Here is a 25,187-nt window from a genome sequence, read left to right as displayed (position 1 = left end):
CATCATTTATTTTATATAAAAAAATGAAAATAAGGCAAAAGGAATGCCTTCTTAAAATTATATCACAAATAAAGGCAAGCCAGGAATGGTCTCCATCTTATGAAACTGAGGTTAGTGTCTTGTTCTAAAATCTTATGTGATATGGAACAATGATAATATCAGAAATATTTAATGACTTAGGAAAGCTCTATCCAACTTGCTTGAGAAGGCATATCAAGAATAGATACATCAATAATTATTTCCATAGTTCCACTTTTCTCTTAGTGATTTTCCATATGCAAAGTTGTTTGTGTAGTAATTGAAACACACATTTTTCTCTGTATGCTGATACCGAGTTATATATTGATTATCCTCTTTTCTGCTTAAGTGTTGGGTGATTCTAAAGATTATGTGTTTTAGGATTGCAAAAAAACCAATAGATTTAAAATTCTCACTTTCTTATAACTTGAGCCTGGAATATTTTTTGCTTTTCTTGGGTTGGAAGAAAAATTGTTTAATCGTTCCAAAGAAACAAATGTGCTCTTCTCTTTTGTTCTTTGGGTAGTGCCTATGATCAGAAGCCACAAGTGGGAATGAGGCCCTCCAATCCCCCAACACCGTCCAGCACCCCAGTGTCCCCACTACATCATGCATCTCCAAACTCCACTCACACTCCGAAGCCTGACCGCACCTTCCCGGCTCACCTCCCTCCTTCGCAGCCCATACAAGACAGCAGCTACCCCATGGACCACAGGTAAACTGCAAGTACTATTTTTTTTTTTTTTTAATGTTTTTAGCATCTTGAAAGAAATTCCTGTTACCAATTCTTAGGACCTATGGTAGATTTAAGGTGAGCATATTAATTTTGCACATCTTTGCAAAATATTTTTAGAAAGAGCTTGCTCTATCTGTAGTTATAAATAATTTGTGGAGAAGGTCATTTATAAACATTCCTTTTATAAACATTTAAATTGGTTGCTAAAGTGGAAAATTAATCTATATACTGACATTTGAACATTTCCCTTTCGCTTTGCCTGAATTAAATTGCCTCACTTAAACTTTAAATCAGATCATCCCATTTTTATGAGCATATGTGTGTACTTGTTCTATAAAGTTAGGAGACTAATTTTAGTAGGTGGCTTATGGAATTAGGTTCTTTACCTTAGATTGAATGGTTTAGCTGTACATAGTTTTGCAGAATAGAACTTACTTGATTAAAACTATTTTCCATCCTTTCCAAGTGATGAATATTTAATGTCACTAGATGCATGACCCTGGACACTTCAAATATAAAGTAAAGAGATAGGGACTGAATTATTATTACTTAGAAGGAAGGCAGGAGCCAGAACGTGGACCTAAGGAGTTTGCTGCAGTGGATAATTCTGGACTCCTAGAGATGAATTTATATTTAAATAAAATATTAGAGTACCTTTAGCACTTTTAATAATACAGCTTAAAACACAGGTTGATTGTATACAGCATCCTTCCTTTCCCTTCTGCCTTGTAATTATATAGAGCCAGTGGTGTGCTGGGAAATGTTTAACAGTGGGCTTGATGGGACAAAAGCCAGAAGACGTCATCTGTAGCATTTGATAAGTCTGTGATGTAAATATTCCGATTCCAAGCTGTCTTTGTGACAGCCCTGAAGGTAGAGTCCGAAAGAGATCTGTAGTAGGATACCTTTATTTAGTATTTCTGCTGTTTAGATAAAATAGACTTAAGCTCCAGAGCATAATTAGTAGTAAAATGTAGTAGAACAATTTGTAAGCGATGAGTTTTGAGTACTTATTGTCTTTGTTTTTAATACAATTTTTAGAAAGTTATACATTGACATCATTTAATTCTTAATAATCCTGTGTTTAACAATTGGCTCACAGTATTTCTGAAAATTTAACAATAAGCCAGTGCAAACTGGCTCTGACACACCATTGTAAAAATAACTCAGCCGAAGGAATCCTCTGGATCAGCAGAGGAAACCAGAAGATGTGTCACTAGCAACTTTCTGAAAATACAGAAATACTCAGATCTACTTTTTTATAGGTTATTTAATGTGATTCAATCTCAAATGCAGTTAAATCTCTTTTGGTATGATGGATAAGATAAAAGCATTCTTTATAATGTGAAACTAAGCCGGATTTTTTTCTACCTTTGTTTGCATCACTAAGTCCTCTTGTGCTTTGGTTATGAAATGCCTCCTATGATCTTTCCCTTCTCACTCCGTAGACTTGAGACCTTGTCAGCGCATGATGGTATGTGCATCTGTGTAAACAGTTTTGTAAATACAGATGAAAGAAATCTTATTGCAGGGTGGGCCATTCAACAGATGCACATTGTGCAGAACTGGAAGGGAGAAGGAGTCCAAACAAGAAAAGCCAGTTTTATTTTGTCCACTTCTGGTGACTTCCCAGAGTGCCCAATTCTTGAGGCTCTTGGGCTTGCAGTGAGCATAGGCATTACAGCTTGTGATGTTGGCCCTTTGCGTGGAGCACTTATTTCTTAGGGAAGGTGACTGCTGAACCAGCAGAATGCCTGTGTTTAGGTGACCTAACTTGAAATGCTTTAGCCAAATCCATTTTAGTTTCTCCACTTGAAGTCAAATATTTGAGACTGAGAACAGCCGGCCCGGAACTAGAAGAGGGAAGCTCAGGGTCTTTTCCCACTGCCCCCTGCTGAGTTTTGAGGACAGGACCAGCTGGCCAATCCCAGGAAAATCTCTGAAGCCGTATGTTTCTGAGGAGGATTTCTTGGAGGGTTCTAGCCAACAAATGACAGTCCCTCAGTTATAAATAGCAAATTTGCTCTGGGAACAGATCCTTTCTCCAAATAGCCCCCTCCAGCCCAGGCACCCCACCTCACTCTGGGAATGCTTTATGGCCAACTGGGCTGCACCCCTGCTTCCTTTCCTCAGGCTCATTCTGTTCCTTGGGCCAGCCCTTTGGCACGTGTTCCTAAACCCACTGTGCAGGAGCCCTGTCTCTCTTTGTCAGTGTTTCCCTCCACTTATACGCTGTTTTTCTGTATCCAAGAATCATCAGCATGCTCTCCTTACCCATTAACTCTCTCCTAGAAGCTCCTTGAGTCCCTTTACCTTTATCATTGCCCAGTGTCTCCTAAGAATGGCACGAGACACTTGTAGCTTCCTATGCAGCATGCATGTTACATATATATGCAGTCCTCAGCAGGTACCAACCAGAATGGGGTTGACTCGTAATAACAAATGGCTTGATTCCTTACAAAGCTTTCAATATAAGTATTATTAACTTCCATTTAAGGCTTCACAAGTGAGCTGGTTTCTTATTTTAACTTCAAGTTACAATTTTCTGATTCACTCCTTGACAGTTCTTAATGATAATTTCTGTTTCTTTTTTTGGCTAATGAAATAAGCAAGAGAAGGGAAATGAATGCAGTGCCAGTCAGCCTGTTTTGCAGTATCCGAGTTTCTAAGTTTGTTTTCTGCAGGTGTAGGTGGAATTTCAGTGCTTTCTATGGCAGCCAGTAAACTTAGAGTTAAATCACAGGATAGAGAGGAAAGAGCGTTTGTAGAAATGCTAAAGCGATTGCTTTGCCATTCTTTAGCTTTTACCTTATTTTCATTTAATGTTACCAAAATTAAATGTTAACTTTCCAAATTAAAGTCTCAGGAATGCTTTTAGTGTTGGGGGCAGGGGATCAGTTAATAGGTTTATATTTGCTCAGAGAAATGTTGGGTAGGTTATTTTTAAGCACTCTTGGGGCATTTTAGAGTACTTTTAAATCTTTAATTAATCCACATCTTTGTGGTGGGTCAATGATATTATGGATGAGAAACACAGAACCAAACGATTATGTGATTAGCCAATCATTACACAGCATAACCAAGAAGGAAGGAAGATGGGGATTCGCTGCCAGCCTTCTAGTGAGGCGTCAGAACTTTCTCATGACCTTACAGGGCAACCTGTCCTAAGTCTACTCAACACATACATCTTGTTTCCATCTTTGGAGGCCTGCTGTATATTTGATGCTTATTTTTTTTATCAATCTGATATCTTCTTTGAAGGTATCGGAAGCTGATGTATTCCATGCTGTTGTTTGATGCTAAAGAGGTGGTCTTTTAAAAACCATCTTAGATTTTAGTCTCTGTAAAATTTCCCATTTTATTTCTCACCAGAATACAATGTTTTTAGAACATTATTGGTGATTTAAGAATCCTGCCATTTGAGAGGAAGGTCATTCCTCTCTTGCTTCCTCAATAACTGATGGTAAGGGAAGGAAAACCAATAAGTAGGTTAATAAAAACCTGGTTGATCTTTGGTATGTTTGTTGGTTAGCTTGGTAACAGCTAAGGGACAAAGGATGCAATTTGGAATCAGATTCTGTTTTTCCTGGTTTGTTTTTTCTGTATATAATTACTTGAGACTCTATTAATATGGAAATTTAGTAAATGATCCAGTTTGTTTAGAATTTTAGCTGTTAGGATGTGTGTTTCCTCAAAATAGTACACTGTTCTCCTATCCCTACTCAGAACACACCTTTAATTCACTGTAGTGTACTAAAATGGTGCTTCAAGAGACAGATTATCAAGGAACACAAGTCATATTGTGATTTAAAAACATGGTGCCCCTAACCCAGGAAGGAGAAATCTAGTCCTTGTTAAAGATTTGCACTTCGGGACAGTTGGTATCATGCTCCTTAATCAAATAGTTGAAAATTGTATCAGTATTTTAAGCAGTATGGGTTTTTACCCTTTTATTTAAAACATGCTCTCTTATTTCCCAGATTTCGCCGCCAGCTTTCTGAACCCTGTAATTCTTTTCCTCCTTTGCCAACAATGCCAAGGGAAGGACGTCCTATGTACCAACGGCAGATGTCTGAGCCAAACATCCCCTTCCCACCTCAAGGCTTTAAGCAGGAGTACCACGACCCAGTGTACGAACACAACACCATGGTTGGTGGTGCAGCCAGCCAAAGCTTCCCTCCTCCTCTGATGATTAAACAGGAACCCAGAGACTTTGCATATGATTCAGGTAGGCCCATGCTTTAAGTGACATTTAAAACATATTTACACTTGCTTGTCACTTGATTAGTGTTGGCATCAGAATAAGTAGCACATGACCATTTGGTGTGGAATCTTCCTGATTTTATCCTTTCTTTGAATCCTCCTCTCTATATGAAGTTGGACTATTAAACCATTTTGACTTGAGCCAATGGTTGAAATAGTGTCTAGATATGAATCCAGTCCAAAGAGAAGTGTAATTTGTAAAATTAGGCACACTCTCAGTCCAAGAGAGTAATATTATAGTTCTTCTCTTAATTTTGAGCTTTCTTTCCATTTTGCTACTGTAGCATTATTTAGTGACAATGCTTCCAGAAAGTAATATTCTTTTGTATTGGCTCAATTTATTGCTTATAACTGTTTTTTCCTTTATTGATGGCAATATTCCAATGGTCCAGAAGTAAGGATTCTTACATATTAGAAGAAGAGTTTCAAAATGGTTAATTCATAGAGCTTAGCTTTGTTCTCACTGAACCAGAAAGCTCCCATAGAATAATATATCAAGATGGAGAAAAGGAGTCTTCTGAAAGTAAGGAAATGTAAGTCGGTTACAAGTATGATGACCAACTTCACCAACATGTGACCTTGAGACTTTAGAAGAATTACTTAACTCACTTCATTTTTACCTGTTATAATCTCAAAATCAGGATGCCAGCTTTTCAGACATCTCAGAAATTTTGAAAGAAAGTATGAAATAAAAGCTAATGCTTATAAAAAGGGTACCATGCTCCTACAAAACACTATTAACATTGTAATAGATGGTTGTGAACTTGAAAATACTTAAAAATGATATAATTTTCTCATTTAGATGCAACATTATGGATGTTCTTTGTGAGGGAACTGTTGCTTCTCTAGGAATAATTGCTGATTTTTCTATCATATCTACTTGAGGAAAAAAATTGTCTCTAATTTGAGTTTTTAACTTGCATAAAGTTACCTGATTGATTGATTGATTGATTTCCTACTTCATTAAGCACCAACTACCAAGGGCCCCTGAATCCCCTGCCTAATTGGCCCTAAGTTCACTTCCAAAGCCTGGACAGTTTCATCCCAGGCTCAGTTTTCTGAAGGCAGAACACATCATTCCTGTGTTCACTCCTAGGTCCACCTATATGGCCACCGGGTAGCTGTTTGTAGTAGAATGAGGATGGAGCTTGGATGTGCCCATGTGCTTGTGTGTGAGGCCCTCATGGTATATGGGACAATGTGGGGTTAAGGGATGGGAAAAGAGAAAGGAAGTAGAGTGAGCTAGATTCTGAAGACTAGAAACTGGTTCTATACCATTCTATTCTGATGCTAATCTTAGAGATTTCCTCAAATTCTAAATTTGATGTGGCCTTCTAGGTTGTTGTAAATGATATATTTCCAAGACATCAGAGGAGAAAACATATTTACTTATCTGTTGGTTGGTTTACAATTTAAAAAATTTAAACATATGGCATGAGGCCTTCATTTGAATGCTTGTCTGTAATGCTCTGTAATTTAGGGACTAAATGTACCTGAAATGTACCATAGCAGTTTCAGTTTAGAACTTCTTATATTTGTCCATAGTTTATGTCCATAAGTAAGAGTCCTATAATATAATGGATTTTATTATAAATAGGATTCATATTTCTCTGTAAATATCAAATCCTTTTAACTGGTGTTCTCTTTTTCCCCCCAAACCCTATTTTTATTGGCTGCACATTTTTTTGAAGTTACCATGATTTCAAGAAACTTTACATGGAAATCATATAAAATAGCCAAAATAATTTGTTCAAAAGGACTTATAAAGCATAGCATTTAGAGAGTATCTCTGTGTGTTGTAGAAATGTTTTTATGTATAGCAAGATTTACACTGAAACCATTTTCTTGATTCTGTAGTTAGCTCCATATATATATATATATATATATATATATATATATATATAAATACATATATGTATCTTTGCCTTACATTTATGTTTCATGCAAAATTATGTATAACATGGTGTTGAGCATGTGTAACTTTTCTTGAGAAGATTCATTATTTGTGGGTCATAAATAATATGAACTTCAGAGCCAGTCACTGTCTGACTCAAAAGCACAGCTCTAGCCAAAAAAGCATAGTCCATGTCTTAGCTCAGGCTGCAATAGTAAATTACCATTGACCAGGAAGCTTAAACAACATACATTTATTTCTCACAATTCTACAGGTTGGGGTGTCCTAAGATCACGGTGCCAGCAGAATTAATTGCTGGGAAGGGACCTCTTTCTGGCTTGCAGATGGCTCCTTTCTCACTGTGTCCTTTTATGTGGCAGAGAGAGAGAGTAAGCAAGCTCTGATCCCTCTTCTTATATCAGCACTGATTCTATCATGGGGGTCCCACCCTCATGACCTAATTCAACCCTAATTACCTCTCATAGGCCGCATCTCCAAATTTGGTCACACTAGGCATTAGGGCATCTGTAATGAATTGTGGGGGACATAGTCATTCTGTCAGTAACTGTCTAGTATCCTGTTTTAAAGGTATATAGGGTATGTCTTTTGTTAGGTGTACCATATATCTGACAAATGACTTGTAGAATAGTTGTTTAATATTTGAGAAGCTGTTAATTTATATTCCTTTCTTCTCGCTAAATTCTATTGCAGGCCACTAAACAAGTTGAATAGCACCTTTGAATTCTAATTTCAGTATTGCCAATAGGATACAGTTGTGTTTTGTTTCAGTATTTTTTTTTTTTTTAGATTTTATTTATTTTATTCATAGAGACACACACACACACACAGAGAGAGAGGCAGAGGCACAGGCAGAGGAAGAAGCAGGCTCCATGCAGGGAGCCTGACTTGGGACTCGATCCAGGGTCGCCAGGATCACACCCCAGACTGCAGGCAGCGCCACGGGGGCTGCCTTGTTTCAGCAGTTAAATTGCAAAGTTGTATCTTCTGGTTGTGGTCTAAAAAAACTTAAGTAACAGTTTGTAACCAGTGCCTGTGAAAAATTAATATACAAGTATCAAAATGTATTTTCCTGGCCACCAAATCACTGCAGTTCAGTAGTGACACATCTGGACATGTCATACATTTATACACTGCAGTCAGCAAGTATGATCTCCAGATATTTTGTTTTGTGGTCATTAGTTCTTTCATCTTTGCTGAGAGCACATTCAATAACCTTTTTAGAGAATTTAATGTATTTATCACTGGATCATTGATTTCTTGGTTCACTTACTAACATTGAACAAATGGGACATTAGAAAATAGTTTATGTGATTTAAAAACAATGCAAAAACATTTCATAGTTTACTCAGCATCTGTTATCCAGAGGTTTTCATTTCAGAAGGCCTCTAGAACTCCTTATTACTTAATTCAATATAACATAAATGTTGTGAAAATAAAAGAAGCTTTGTAAGTGAAAAGGCAGCATGATTATCCTCTAATAAAGCCTGACATTAATTATGACATGGGAAATGGAAGGTCTATTAGTTATAATTATAATTACAGGAATGCAATTTCAATTGCCGAATATTCAAGCTAAAAAATGCAAAATATTATGTTAGTAGAGTAGAAAATTTTCTTTGGGAAAAGAGAAGAAAACCTGGATCAAAAGACACTAAGAAGACTTTAAAAAAATGATACTTAGGGCCAATTTGGTGACCCAGTACAGTGTGATCGTGATTCTATTAGAATATTAAGTTCTAAACAATTACATCTGTTATTATTGTTTTCTTTCTCCTCTTCTCTAGCCTAATAGTATTGCACAAAGCAATGCAAAGGTTTTTTGTTAGTTGGTTAGTTTCACCTGAATCCAACATGATTTTCTCTTTCTTGCCCTAATGGCCAGGTGACTACATTAAAAGGGTTGAGTCAGTGCGAGTGCCTTATGCAATGGCCCATTTTCATAGAATCATAGTTATTTTCCCATTTTCATGTTTGCGTATGAGGTTTTGCAGATTCACAATGCCCAACGAGGCAAGTGCTTTATATATTCAAAACAACATATATTTTTTTAAAGATTTAATTGATTTATTTGAGAGAGAGAGAGAGAGAACACCAGCAGCAGGCAGAGGGAGAGGAGAAGCAGACTCCCCACTGAGCGGGGAGCTTGATGTGGGGCTCAGTTCCAGACTCCAGGATCATGACCTGAGCCGAAGGCAGCCAGCTACTTAAACCAGCTGAGCCACCCAGGCACCCACACCCAGAGCAACATATTTCATTGTGGAGTTGTTTGTGTTAGTTGATTGGTTGGTGGTTGGTCTTTTCTTTTCTTTTCTTTTCTTTTCTTTTCTTTTCTTTTCTTTTCTTTTCTTTTCTTTTCTTTTCTTTTTTTCTTTCTTTTCTTTTCTTTCTTTTCTTTTCTTTTCTTTCTTTTCTTTTCTTTTCTTTTCTTTTCTTTTTTCTCTTCTCTTTTCTCTTCTCTTCTCTTCTCTTCTCTTCTTTTTTTCTTCCTTTCCTTTCCTTTCCTTTCTTTTTTTTTTTTTTTGATAATTTACAGGGTAGTATTTTTAAGGGAGGCATGAGCACATGAAACTAAAGTTTGACTCAAGAAAGTATCAGCACATGATATTCATACACTCATACACTGTGATCAGGTCATTTTCCTCTGGAAATTATGTTAAGCAGTGGAGGGCACAATGAATGTTGGAGTGAGAGAGAAGTGTTATAAATATACAGTATTGAATGGTAGAATAAGTTATAGCCCTCCGTAAGAGAAATATTATGCAGCCATTTGAAGTCAGGTTTTTAAAAAATATTGAATGGGGAGCACCTGGCTGGCTCAGTTGGTAGAGCCTGTGACTCTTCATCTCAGGGTTGTGAATTCAAGCACCATGTTGGATGTAAAGTTTCTTAAAAATAAAATATTTTTAAAAAATAATGAAATGAGACCTGAGTAAAAAAGAATATGACACGTATAAGGTAGGGATCATGCAAAATACGACCCAGTATGGATATACTGTGGCTCGATATGGGTGGTGATAGTCTAAGCAATTTTATTAGGTCTATAAAGTGCTTTGCATTTTAACAGTACTTGGTAGAGTTTAGCTACTGCTTTTCTTTTTTTTTTAATTTATTATTATTATTATTATTTTTTTTTTTTTTTATTTTACGATAGTCACAGAGAGAGAGAGAGAGAGAGGGGCAGAGACACAGGCAGAGGGAGAAGCAGGCTCCATGCACCGGGAGCCCGACGTGGGATTCGATCCTGGGTCTCCAGGATCGCGCCCTGGGCCAAAGGCAGGCGCCAAACCGCTGCGCCACCCAGGGATCCCAGCTACTGCTTTTCTAATCAGATAGAATAAGGACTATAGTTTAAAATATCAACCTAGTTGAGGTTGAAAAAGTGTCCAAATCAATTACATCAGTCCTTTAAGTGAAAAAAGTGCTAAGTAAAGGATATTAGAGTCCCACATGTTGCAAACCCAGCTGGCTTGCTATTAGTTTGTGTCCAGGACTGCCTTAAAGGTGGGAATAGAATTAATATGCTACTCAGTGGGTTTCGAGTTCATTTCTGCACGGTGTTTGCAATCCATGATTGGTGCTTTGTTCCTTTGCATTTTGGGGTGCACTAAAAATCTCAACCTAGGAGTTGACTGGAGGGTGATCACATGAATAAGATTTTTTTTTAGTCTTATTCTATGTAGAATAGGGCCTATTCTATTACTCTAATTAGTTTAAAAGATGCCTCCCAGCCATGTGGGGGAGCTGTTTAATCTACAAATGGAGAGGGGAATAGGAGAACTTTTTAGGGACATAAAGAAAGGTGTCCCATCAAAAAATGGGAGTTAAGTCTTGACCTTCAGGAGAGGAGGAATTAGAAGGAGCGGGTAGTAGAGGAAGTGGACATCATGTGTCTCCCAAAGAAAGTGCTTTATATTTTTTAATGGTGTTTTTTAGGGCCAATCTGCAGGTACTGATGAGGCCTTCCTTCAGTTTGGAGGCATGTAACATGTATGTGGTGGTAAAGGTTGTTAATAGTATTTTAAATTAGGAAATTGGCACAAATAGTTGTTTCAGAGAATTAGAAATTTTTAAACTCCTGAAAGCTCTTGGAGGTCACTTAGTTAACATTCCTTCCCCATGCCTCAGTTGTTCAGATAAAATGCCTGAGGTTCACTCCTGTTGACTTACCTCCAGGGACACAGGGATTTCATAAAACAGTCAGAACTAGAAACAACATTTTCTTAGTCTTAGTTTAGTACACTGTTCACCACTGTTTTTCTACACAGTTATAGAAAATAAGGTACTTTAATCCACCATTTCTTACATATATTATTGATCCTATGCTCTAATTTTCAGACCAAGTTTCTTTCTTTCTTTTTTTTTTTTTTTTTAAGATTTTATTTATTTATTCATGAGAGACACACACAGAGAGGCAGAGACATAGAGATAGAAGCAGGCTCCATTCAGGGAGCCCGATGTGGGACTCGATCCCCGGAGCCCAAGATCACTCCCTGGGCTGAAGGCAGGCACTAAACTGCTGAGCCACCAGGGATTCCCCCAGACCAAGTTTCTATATGGTTTTTAAAAGCTCTTCCTGATCCAGAGCAATGAAAGCATCTGCATTGAGACCAAAGGTGTGCTTTTCCTAATTTGGGGGGGTGTACTTTTTACATTAGCTGATCCTGAAATTCATATCTAATTATTAAGTGCTCACTGTTGTAAGGTAGGAAAACATGGGGCCTCCAATGACATTTAGGAGATTAAAATACATTGTTTCCTGTCTAAAAAAATATAAGTATTATCAAGAGTTGAGGTTGTCAAGGGAGTGACTTTTCATAGTAGGCCTTCTGGAAAAAGCTTAGTAATAATTGGAAGGAAAAGTCAGCTAATTAACAGCTCATCCAGCTCTAAAATGCTTGGATTATATATGAACTTAGACTTATATAGGCCTATTTATTGGGTATCACTCATACTTTGTTGAATTTTTTTTTTAATTTTATTTATTTATTCATGAGAGACACAGAAGGAGAGAGAGAGAGAGAGAGAGAGAGAGAGAGAGAGAGAGGCAGAGACACAGGCAGAGGGAGAAGCAGGTTCCATGCAGGGAGCCCAATGTGGGACTCGATCCTGGGTCTCCAGGATCGATCACCGGGCCAAAGGCGGTGCGAAACCGCTAAGCCACCAGGGCTGCCCACTTTGTTGAAATTTTTCATAGCTCAGGGCTATCCTGGCTGGCTCAGTCAATAGAGCATGGGACTCTTGATCACGAGGTTGCAGGTTCCAGCCCCATTTTGGGTACAGAGATTACTTAAAAATAAAATCTTTAAAAAAAAAAACTTTTTTGATTGCTCTCAAAGGCTTAAAATTTAACTAGACTAGGCTTTTCAAACTTTGATCAGCTGAATCCACATTTCACCAGAAAGCTTATAAGGGACCACATTGTATAAAACAGCTATAAGGAAAGCTTACATTTGGAAAAATAAGGTAGGACTTTTCCATCCTCTGTTTTTAAACCCATTCTCTACCCAAGCAGCCTTCCCAAGTTTCCCTATATCCTTCTTTGTCACCTTAGGACTTAGACAAAGGCCAATAGACAAACCTTTAAATTTAGAGAAAGATTTTCTGTCTTTAGCATGTAGAAACATTATATAGGCATAGAAATGATGAAATAAGTACTGAAAACATATTTACTTCATGTTAAGTATGTGAAAACTAAGAATACGTTCAACTTTCAGCTGTCAGAGCTGACAGATATATCTGGGACTCATGGGCCCAAGCTGGCACTTTAGACAAGAGAATTAAATATAAATACTCTCAGGTTTCTCAAATGGCAATGGAGGAAGATTTTTCGATTGTCATTGTTATTCTGTGTTGGTGGCTGGTGGAGGTGATCGCCCTCCAGTTGGTGACTCATCTTAGTCAATCATAGGAAGAGTAGTCAAGTAATTCCTTATGCTGCTTCTAGAGAGGCTTGTTTGGGGATTCCCTTTGCAAAGTTTATAAGGTTTTAAAGTGAAAGTTACAGGTTGAGAGCCACCTGAGTGGCTCAGTGCTTGAGTGTCTGCCTTCAGCTCAGAGCGTGATTCCTGGGTTCCAGGATGGAGTCCTGCATCCGGCTCCTTGAGAGGCAGAGGCCTCTCTCTCTGTCTCTCATGAATAAATGAATAAAATCTTTTTTTTAAAAAAGATACAGGTTGAAATAAGTGGATAACTGAGGAAGGTGAACATGATTATTTTCTGCAACCACATGGAAATATAAGTAAATATTGCTTTATGAGTTCAGAGAAAATTCTTTAGGGCCTCAGTCAATTGATTCAACTTATACAAAATTTCAAAAAAGTGAAAACAAAAGAACAAAATTCAGAAGACCACAGTTCCCTAGTAGTTTATCTCTAAATTATTACTAGAATGATTGTTACTACTACTACTACTACTACTATGAGAGTAGGATCTCCGAAGTGTTGTCATCAGTGCTTATTATTTTTTAAAATGATGTTTTATTATTTATTTACAAGTGGAGACATACATTTTAGAGATACTGACCTCATGCATTATTTTCTAATAAATTTTATACATTTTTTTCTGAACAATTGAGTTACACATAAGTAAACAACCAAACATATTGTCCCAGAAACACAAGGAATGCAGTGATTACAAAAGGAAACTGTTGAAAAATGCTAATTAAAGTCAGATGGAACAGAGGGAGTAAGGGCTCCTGATACTTATTTTAAACATCCGGGCTTGCCATAAACCAGCAGGCTTCCTCATCTCCAAAATGGAAGGTTCTATGGCCAATAATTATACTTTTAAAATTTCTAAATATGAAATATTACCTTTGAAAATATTCAGCTTAATTTCATCATTTATTTACATGTCTTTTGACTACATTAAATAGAAGAAAAAAATTTAAAGCCTTGAATAAAGAGTGTTATTTAGAAATTAATAATTCAGTATATGTTCACTCTTCAGTGGTCTTGCCTCTGCTCCCTGTTTTCTCGGCTGGGAGATGATAGAATTCTTTATTATCTCCCTGCCTGATGTTGCCAGGTGTTTCAATTTTGAATTCCAAAATATCTTGGTAACTTTACATATTCTCTGCTCTTTTATTAATCAGATATTAGAAATTGAAAGATATGTATTAAATAGTCATTAGGCCACAGTAGACAGTCCTTCACAGTTTTAAAGCCAAAGACGAGGCATCTTTTTCATTTCTCCTCATTCCTTCTTTAATAGGCATGGTAAAGATTTTGTGAGAAATTGTTTAAAGATATATACAGAGATTGTTGACTACAACTGTTTTCTGAGATGGCTTCAAGTCAGTGGAAGAGAGAAGTGGTCTCTACCCTCTTGAGTCAATGTCCAAGTTACAGATGGCTGATAAAACCTATTTTGTGTATAACAGTGTTTGGTATATGACTAACTCATCACAAATCATTCCCATAATTGCTCATGAATAGCTTTTTTCCTTCTAAAAACTCTAGATATTTTTAAGCATTACCATCTTTAGTAATTTCCCGTGCAGTGATGGTTACGGTTTCATGAACTTTGGCTTTTTGTACCTGATACTCAACACTCCCAGAGGCCAACGCTTGGCCCTATTCCATTAGCAAGCATCATTTGCTTATGGCTACATTTTCTCCTGAAACATGGCAGCTCTTTTTTTTTTTTTTTTCCTCCCCATCCTAACTTTAAAACTATTGCTTCAAGAAATTCAACTGGAGAATCACTTGGGAATTTAAAGGAATGAGCTATTGATCCTTCAGAAAATGTTAACATTCTGTTTCTCTAACATCCAAAGATAATTTTCTTTTACTCAGGCAGTGATTTGTGGATGAGCAGATCATTTAATCTCAGATTTTTAGGTGCTTCAATTGTGAAAAGTGACAGTGATGCCTTCCTAATTGATTTTGTTGTTACAAAGGTCAGGGATTGGCCTCACAACTTGACTTTGCTTTTTATTGTCCAGCATGCCACATATGGGTTTTCCTCAGTTTTCCGAGTTAAAATAGCAAATCTCCCAAAACAGTACTCAAGTCTACTCTCGCTTTTTCTAAGAAATACTTAAATATGCTCTAAATCTACAGTTACAGTAAGTGGCACTGGCTAGTGATTTGATTTGAGAATTGAGACTATGGTCTGGATTTACTCTTTATGCATTAACACAGGTCAAATGGACAGGGACTGCATTTTAAGTCAGTAATGGAAGGCTGAAGCCTGTCTTAAACCAATCATATCAGTTTTACCCATGACTGATTGATCCCTGGGGGCAGAGCCCTGTAAGCATTTGTCTTACATGAATGGACTCTATAGAGCCTGGAGTTTCATTCATAAAATGGAGACTGAAAGGAAACACACACACACACACACTCTCTTACTCTCTGGAATGTCCATTTACACGGAGCTGAAGGGTGTAGTGTTCCGTCAGCTGCTGCTTTTGCCAGTTGACTGGAAGTAATGATTAATGCTCATTGGTCCTGCCTGCATGTAACCCAACACTATTTATGGCCTTGCAGTGTTCCTAATGTATAGTGAATGAGAAGACAACATTCTCAAATCAGAAACATAAACAGGAACTGGTGGGTCTGAATTCCATTCAAATATGTCATTTCAGCCACACAGTGTTTGTCTAACTTGGATTTTACAGGCAGGAAAGGGGGAAGGGAGAGATAATCTGCTTGTGAGTTATACTAGCGTCAAAAAGGAAATTTAAAGGGGGAGGGGAGAGTACTTCTGGGGTGTAGGATTTTTAGTTTCTTTTTAAAGAAGACCATTAGGATGGTTAGGCCTAGAACTGCTTATTGCTAGTAGATGGAATGAACAGGCCACTGTTTTTCTATGTATAACTAAGATTTGAAATTAAATGAAACAGTTTATGGATGCATATTTGGATCTGTGCGTGTGAGTGTGTGTGTGTGTGAGCATGCATGCATGTATGTGTTCATATGAATGAGAACAAGAGAGGTAAGATAGGTGTTATTTATTTTTTAAAAGTATTTGAATATGCATTTTTAGGTATAAAACATTACAGAATTTTTTTTTCATTTAAAGGATTTGTATACTTAAGTGAGTTAACTATTTAATAGTTTAGAGGAAAAGGAAGACTTTATTTCCATACAATATTTTTATCCAACACATAGATCATTTAATTGAAACATTCTCAAGAAATTTTTGTCACATTAAATAGATGATAATTGTTTTTATCGTGTGTTAGGATTTTTAGTTAATTGTTTTGAATAAAGTCTGGAAAATTTTACAAAGAGTGGTATTCAAAGATAGATGTGAAAATCAACCAAAACAAAACCGAGAGAATGGCAAGCATGTGCCATTGTGATTTATTTACCATTTTCTTGAATTTGGAGAAGTAGGTTTGAGTACTTCATTCTGGTGACCCTTCATTTCAATGTGAGCCTCCACCATGTACTGCTTCATCCACATGTTTTTGTTATTCTTAGCATTAAAAAAACAAAACCACCCACTTTGTATGACACTGGAAATATTATACTGAATTCTGGGCCTGATGACTGTTTACTCTCTTTGTCATACTAAGCGTGTTTTGTTGCACCTTTTGTCCTCCATTTCCTCATTTATAAAAAAAGGGGCAGATGATTCCTATGCCTTTCTGTTTTTGTAAGGACTGGATATGGTTATGTTTGTAAAGTTACTAAAATGTATAGGAGCAGGGATCCAGGTAATAGTATGGGATTTCTGTAGATGTAATTTTATCTTGACTACTTCTAGAGATTTCCTGAAAGACTGCCAGTCCTTGAATAAGATGCCATTATTATTTCTAACATTTACCAATACCCTCTTGGGGGCTAGTGGATAAGACAAAGTGAGAGAGAGATTCTTCTGGGAAGACAATCTTATTGTGCAAGATCAACAGGATACTGTACTATTACAGTGTCTGCAACAGAGTGAAGCCATCACACAGAACTCCACACTAGTATTATTCATGCTCAGAACAAGTAAAATAGATATCTGAATATTACAGTGATCCAAGGAGAGATGAAAGGGAGAGGACAAAGCAATTTGTGATGCGTTTGCTTCACATCACATAGATTCCAAAGGGGAACAATTCAGTATTGAAACTCAACATTACAACCTTCCCTTCTTCAGAATTCTTTTGTAGCCCTGTTTTAACAGCTAATGGCAATATTTTCTTATAAACTTCGGTGAACTGTCAGAGTACAATAATACCTAATAAACAGTTACAATTGTTCTTTTATTTCCTATCACTTCAATTTTACTTTTAACTCTAACTTAATAAAACCTTCACAGGCTTCTAAAACTTGTAAAATTGTCAGCTTACTAGATCATATGAGCGAAACCTGAATCTGACCATTATTTGTGGAGGATACGGTCCCCCCTCAAAACCCACATGCTTACAAGAGAAGTTTGTGGTCTCCTAGCTACACTTTTCTATACTGTTTCGTTCATGTTAAGTAGCCTTTATGTGTACTTGAATGCAGATAACAGCATTACTTTTTTTTTTTTGCAAACAGTACACTAGGCATATAAAGACTAACATGGTAATCTTTCTGTCCTCATATTGTATCAACAATAGATCACTGAGCTGCGGTGGAAGAGAATATCTCTGCAGATTTTACATTATTTATATTCACAGTTGACTAAAAATCCTAATGAAAAAGATTCCATCTAAGTGTGAATGAGGTCATAGTAAATTCATCATTCTCTTCTTAAGATTTTAGCCAACTCCAACTTTTTTGCCTTTTTAAATAAGGTCCAGTGACTAAGATGTTATTACATCCATGTAGAGCTTTTGTGACTGAAGGCAAACAAGTCTTACAAAACTTCATCTTTGTGTCATCCCACTTGCCTTCTTTCTCAAGCAAATTCAGCCATGTTCAGCCTGGGCCTTACTTTTAGAGTTTATTGCTTTTAGATTTGTTCTATCATGGACAGATCATATGGTTGTAAGAATAATTCCTTCCCCTTAGTATCCTTTTCAGAAAACTCTACGAAATATAATTTTCTCAATTAACTACGTGAAATCTATTCATGGGGCAAGTGGAAATGCATAGTAAAAGGATGCTACACTATCATATATGTGAATGTATTTGCATTTAAATACATCTTCATAAAACTTATGTTATTTATGCACTCTAGAAAAGCTTTGGATTTTATTTTAATTAATTAATTGATTAATTAAGCTTTGGATTTTAAACTCTGTGCCAGGAAATGGGAAGAAACAAACAAAACTGTAAAACATGAAATTTAAGATGGCTAAAACTTTGGCAAGATATGTCACAATGTTCATCTTTCTTGAATGCAAATAGTGTCATTAGTTCATGGTACAACTCAGTATTTCTTACGATAATAGATATATGTTTTTGAAAAACTTGTTTGAACTCTTCTGTATGCACTGAATTAATACATATCCACACATATTTTTCACTAAATATCTCATAATTTCAGATGTATGTCCACAAACATATTTTCTCCTGGACATTTAATGTGCCAAGTTTTCCACCATCATTAGTGTATTACACAAAAGTTTAGGTAGACTTGATTTTGTCATATCACCTCCTCAAGAGTACAGAAGATCGATCTTTTTCCATTGTGTATTCATATGAAAGTAAAATCACATTAAAATACAACATTGAACTTATTCCTGTTTTATAGGGATTTCTCATTTACTCTCAGAGACTTGAATGCATTATTATATTATCACACTGATTATTGCTACAGCAATTTAACCAAAAGCATCCAGTGAGAGGCATTTTTCCTCCTTGTTCAAAGTTTACAATATCAAATATTTCTAGGTTTGCACACTACTTGATAATAATTCCAGCCAACTATAGGGATGGTTCAGATGGTCGTGGCAAATATTTTGTCTCTGATCTGGCCTAATACAGCTCCTAGAAGGTTTAGGTAAACCATGCCCTGAAGGTGATCGTTCCTTCTGTACCTCTGGGCAGTATGTGAACCTGCAAATCAGAGCAGTGTATGGCTATATAAGGTGTGCAAACTCAAAACTCCGCTTTGTGGTCAAACCTTTGGTGAAGTTCCCCAAGTCAGCCCTGTATTTCCCATTATAGCTTTAAAATTCGAGACAGAAAAGTCAACTTTTTAGTTTCATACCTGCAAATTGAAAGGCAATTTTAACCCTGCTTCTAAAGGTGCAAACTAATCAAATCAGATAGTTTGGGGTGTTCGTTTACTCTTCTTCTTAACTGCCCCTACATTCATGGGTGCATTACAATGAGAACAGTGCTTTACTGCTTTGAATTTTTGTAGCATATTGAATTGGCTAAGCATCCCCTGAATTCATGTGTGACAAATTATAGGCAGTTTAGTTTCTGCAAGCTGACTAGGCCCATGCTAAGTGTCACATTGTAGTGTGTGATCCCTACCTAAGTTTCAAAAAGATACAAAATCATTTGTCTTAAATTTTCATAATGCAATTTATAGATTGACTTTTAAACTTTTTATATTTATTTTTTTATTTGAGAGAGATAGAACGCGAGTGGGAGGGAGGGGTAAAGGGAGAGGGGCGAGCAGATTCCCCACTGAGTGCACGGTGCAATGGGGGCTGCAGGGGGCTCCATCCCAGGCTCCGTTCCATGACCCTGAGATCATGACCTGAACCAAAGTCAGATGCTTATCCAACTGAGCCATCCAGGCACTCCTGAATTTAAAACTTTGTAAACAAAAGTCATTTAGCAGTAAATATCAAGGTATGACATTGTAAATAGAAATTCAAAAGAGATACCTCCAAATAGTTTGAAAATGTAATAGAGATTCTCACTTAAACCTGGTAAATCATAAATTTATAATGAATTTTAAAACAATATATTTTAAATATCATAGATTAATAGACTTGTGGAGAATATCACTAAGTACACTAATAAGCAACAAATCAGCGTTCTCAGTAGATAATTGTTTTAAGAACAGCAAATTACAATATAAAAATAGTTTAAATATGTAATTATTTTTAAGTCCTGTGGTTCACTCACTTGTGAGGGCCCCTTTTTTTTTTTAAGATTTATTTATTTATTCATGACAGACACAGAGGTAGAGACATAGGCAGAGAGAGAAGCAGGCTCCTCGCAGGGAGCCCGATGTGGGACTCGATCCCAGATCCTGGGATCACACCCTGAGCCTGAAGGCAGAGGCTCAACCGCTGAGCCACCCAGGTGTCCCGTGAGGGTCACTTAAAAATAGTTTCTGTTATTAATGAGAAGCACCATATCTTGAATCTTCACTGTTTGCATTGAGTTAAATGTTGCCCTTATGGTCCCTCTCCACAACCCTCAAAGGAAATCCTTATTATTCCCATTTTATAGATAGAGAAGTTGAGAGTTGGAGATGTTAAATAAATAACAAAACGTCATACTCCCAGGAAATACCTGAACTGTGGTTCAAAACCAGGTGTGTTAGAAGACAAGGTGCACATTTGTAATCATAGTGCTGTGCTCACAATCCTAAAATTATAAGCTGCGGACATAATAGAACAGTATAAATATGCTGTCATAGTAACATTTATGCATAAGTTAAACTGCAGTTTATTAACGTTGCTGAATTTGTGAGCTTATTCCATGAAAAAAACACAAATGCATATGTATGCAGTGCCTCCATTCCCTGCTACAAAACATTTGCCTTTGAAGTCACCACTTAGCTAGTTTGGATCTTAGTTGAGCATTTAGCAAAAGTTAAAATGTAATGCCAAACTTCATTGGTTGGATTTTTTATTAGATAAGGTAGAAATGAAAGCAGCAGGCAATTTAATTAGCAGTAATTTTTCTGGGCAAGTCATTACTTTGATGAACTTCAGAGCAATGTTTATGGCTCCTAATTAACCATGTTAGTCATTTGATTGAATAATCACTTTGGAAATGTTTCTACAATTTGATTAGAGTCTGACCCACTCTGATAGTCATAAATTAACTGATACCACTTTAGGATAACATGACTTTAGTTACTTTAGGGGAATAAACTCCTCTTAGCCATATTTTTTCAGGCTTCTCTGGACTGTATAAAGGATACCGATTTTGAGGTTAGACTGGATTTAAACAACGCTAGCCACGTGTTTCAATTTCAAGAGCTAGATGTTAATCTTATTTACTCTGGAGTGCAATAAGTAGTATTAAGGATGGCAAAAACAAAATTATATACATATATATATATATATATATATATATGTATATAATCTTTTTCTTAAGTTGCCCTTCCTTCATGGCTTTTCTTAGAACTTAGATCAAAGTTTGGCCTCTGGAACCATAATGGAGGTTCTGGCTTTAGCCTTATTGTAAATCATTAATTTATTATGAATTTTAAATTCGTATTCTTTAAATGTCATATCGATAATGGAATTTATGAAAAATATTACAGAATTAGTAAAATAAATAACAAATCAGCAAGGTCAATAGATACATGAGGATTAGTGAAATGATCATCAAATTCTATCTTTGACACCAAATGTCCAAGATTATGCTTATTTTGTATTATGTTAGAGTACTTTTATAAGATATTCTTTGACTTTGAATAGTGGGTTTCTTACAAAAGCTTGCATTTCCTCTCCTCTTTCTCTCCCTCTCTGGGGAGGAAAGACTACATTTAGTCACACTTATATATAATAGAGTTTAATCTATATGTTTTCCTCTAGCTGCCTCCAGAGCCAGCCAGCTGTTTTTACAGCCATACTCCAGCTGGGCTGCAGTCAGTAAAAGTATTTTGTGGCAGGGTGTCAACATTGGTACAACAAAATTCTTACCTCTAAACAGCTGCTGAGCTGATGGCAGAGTCATTAACACTGTCCCTTCTAGGCCCAGCTGCTTTGAGGGTCCTTGCCTAGCAATAAATCAACGTAACATTAAAAATTAATTTGAAGTACCACTGGTTAAAAAGTATGGATAAAGTGGATTACTAAATTTGGTAACAGAAGTTCAACTACTCTGCAACCCCATTTTAAGTTTCCTGATATCAGGAAACAAGATTAACTCTGTCTTTTGTGGGGTCAGAATTACATACTAGATAATATGTTATATAAAAAAGATATGGTGTTCTAAAATGTTTGATAATGAGTTTGATATTGTTTTCAACTCATAAGCTATTGATTTCTACATATTTTTAAGTTATTTCTATTAGGAATTACAATTAAGATATTTTTGACTCAGGGGGATCCCTGGGTGACGCAGTGGTTTAGCGCCTGCTTTTGGCCCAGGGCATGATCCTGGAGACCTGGGATCGAGTCCCACGTCGGGCTCCCAGTGCATGGAGCCTGTTTCTCCCTCTGCCTATGTCTCTGCCTCTCTCTCTCTCAATCTCTGTGTGACTATCATAAATAAAAATAAAAATAAAAAAAAAGATATTTTTGACTCAAACCACGTAAACTTTTTTTCTGTGAAAACATTATCTCATATTTTGATTGATATTAGTCACCAGGCAAATTTTGAAAAAATCAGGTAGACTTTAAAAATGGAACACTCCATACCAAGAAAGAATGACCTCTAGGTCAAAGAAATAATACTAATTATCTGTTATAACATGAAAATCTATGTTCGGATAGTTAAGAAGAGATAAGGGGCTTTAGACCCCAAGTCATTTAAATATTCTTTATTACTTGTTCAGAAATTATGTGCTTACTACAAATGGCAGAATGGAGGACATACTTTTATATTAAATAGGATATTTGTCATATGTATCTTACAAGTTTTGTATGTGTTAAAAGTTTCAAAATCTTGAGTATACATAAAGAGGATAGAATTAATTTAGTCATATATATTTATAAATTCCTATAGGATCTGTTATATATGTAATATACAGGTTTGTGGGAACTAAAACATAAAAATTGGGGAACCTTCTGAAAGAAAAAGAAATAGCATATACAAAATGGTGTAGGGCATCAGAAGGGATTCCTGTAAGTGGAGGGTCCTGCCTAAAGCTGAATTGCATTGGCTTTACCAGAAATCAACCTCTGTTACTGTGAATGACATTTTATTTTCAGAATCAAAGAACTGGAGCCTGTAATAGATTTTAGATAACCCTGATCCCACCCTTTATTTTATATAATCTTAGATACAGAATGACCTATCTAAAGTCATGTAGCTTTATTAGTAGTAAATTAAGGACTTGAATTTTAATCTTTTGCCTCCTCATCCATATTTCTTTCCTTTTCCCTCTGTAAGCTACTAAACATGTTAAATACACAGCCGTCACTATGACTCTAGTTTAACCATTAACCAAGTTTATTTTCTCAGTGATGAGTTAACTTGGTCAGGTAGGCAAGGCCTCATTCCTGCTGTAATAATGGTGTTTGCTATGAAATTGTTGGGTTTCTGTTTTATAGCCTCATTCGTTATGAATGTGATCTGTGTGCCTAACAAAATAAAACAGCAGTCATACTTTTATCTGGGGGTGAAAAAGAGCAGTCACCTTTAAAGGCTAGAGTAATTTCAAGAGATGGGGCAATTTCATCTTTTCATAATAATTTCTACCAGTGAACATAAAGACTCCTAACTCTGGGAAACGAACTAGGGGTGGTGGAAGGGAAGGAGGGCGGGTGTTGGAGGGGAATGGGTGACGGGCACTGAGGCGGACACTTGACGGGATGAGCATTGGGTGTTTTTCTGTATGTTGGTAAATTGAACACCAATAAAAATTAATTTAAAAAAATAATAATTTCTACCAGTGTTCATGAAATAAACCATGAATGAGTCTTCGTTGGTCTTTGCTTTGAATACCATGGGACATACAAATTTATCACATAAATGTCCCCAAACATATCTAAACTCATGACATCATTTGTTTTAAGGGTACTCTCATACTCACATGGGGTTACAGGAGAGCCACCCTTCAGTAAATGTGGGTAAAACTTTGAATTTACGTGCCTGTTGGAGAGAATCAGTGTTTGCCATGATATGCTTCTCATTTTTCCAATTTTTAGAAAAGATTTACATATTTATTTGAGAGAGAGAGAGAGAGCATGTGTGCAAGTATGTGAGTGGGGGAGGGGCAGAGGGAGAGGGAGAGAGAATCTCAGGCAGACTCCCTGCTGAGCATGGAGTCCCATATGGGGCTCGATCCCACAACCCCGAGATCATGACCTTAGCTGAAATGATGCTTAACAGACTGAGCCACACAGGGGCCCCTCAGGTTTCCATTTCTTGTGTGGGTCCTGCCTGAAATGTTAACTGAGTGTTGACAAGTTCCCTTCATGGAGACTCATGTCATTTTCTTTTATTTTCCCACTGTGCTCTGTCTATTGATAACATTTTCAGCTCCAAACTGCTCTTTAACTGATGTTTCTTCTTTCAGAAGTGCCTAGCTGCCACTCCATTTATATGAGGCAAGAAGGCTTCCTGGCTCATCCCAGCAGAACAGAAGTTAAGTTTTTATTACTGAAATTCCTTGTAAATATGGTCAAAATAATCAGATGTACCAAAGATGCAGTCATTTGATTAATCATCATATTTTATGTTCCCTAAACCACTATTAAAAAACTTTATCTTTTTAAAGTAAAAGGAAGATGTTTCAGTTCATGTTATCTTGAATTTGGTTAACATGAGTCATGTGTGTATAAACAGCTGGAAAGTGGATTTCTGTGTTTTTTTTCTTTTTTTCTTTTTCTTTTTCTTTTTTTTTTTTTTTTGCCAACAACCACATCCTTTTAAAATAGAACATGTGCTTTATAGATTAGCCTACCTTACTACTCTCTACTGAAATGTATCTTCGAGGAATTTCAGTTTTGCTTTATAGACCCAAGTCTGTGTTTTGAAATAAAAGAGAGTAGTTTTAAATATATTTGCTTTTAAATATCCTGGATTTTTCATTTTTATATAAGTAATTGCTAGAATGGAATTTCACATCAGAGACCTATAGAAGGAGTTTTTGTGGATGTGCTCATGGTAATCACGTGGGAAAGCTTTGATCTAATGGACTTTGATAACCTACAAAGTAATGAATAATCTTCTTTAGATACATTCCCTGTTAAGGAGTTTCTGGAAATGCGTGCATAGTTCATGACATAAACGTTCTGTGTCCTCAGGAAGATGACACAGATGCATCTTTTTAGATTAGGTCTAATACTGGTTATTTTGTATAAGTGGTATCGATAGAAGTAAATGCTTGTCTTTAAAGAAGAGTATAGGAATCCCTGGGTGGCACAGCGGTTTGGCGCCTGCCTTTGGCCCAGGGCGCGATCCTGGAGACTCGGGATCGAATCCCACGTCGGGCTCCCGGTGCATGGAGCCTGCTTCTCCCTCTGCCTATGTCTCTGCCTCTCTCTCTCTCTCACTGTGTGCCTATCATAAATAA

At 36.6% G+C, this 25,187-nt stretch overlaps 1 protein-coding gene across 8 annotated transcripts in view; it reads left to right on the top strand.

The window, feature by feature from the left end:
• The window catches only part of ETV1 (ETS variant transcription factor 1), a 94,308-nt gene that overhangs the window by 51,180 nt on the left and 17,941 nt on the right, over positions 1-25,187 (top strand). For all 8 annotated transcript variants that reach the window (XM_026003869.2, XM_026003868.2, XM_026003870.2 and 5 more), the window contains 3 exons: positions 545-733; positions 4,735-4,982; positions 24,189-24,257. In XM_026003869.2, the coding sequence (XP_025859654.2) occupies positions 545-733; positions 4,735-4,982; positions 24,189-24,257 (506 nt within the window). The remainder of the gene's footprint in view (positions 1-544; positions 734-4,734; positions 4,983-24,188; positions 24,258-25,187) is intronic.

Source organism: Vulpes vulpes, chromosome 7 (genome assembly GCF_048418805.1).
Source record: "Vulpes vulpes isolate BD-2025 chromosome 7, VulVul3, whole genome shotgun sequence".
In the NCBI taxonomy this organism is placed as follows: domain Eukaryota; kingdom Metazoa; phylum Chordata; class Mammalia; order Carnivora; family Canidae; genus Vulpes; species Vulpes vulpes.
The sequence above is the reverse complement of the archived record's forward strand: the minus strand, read 5'-3'. Positions and strand labels throughout refer to the sequence as shown.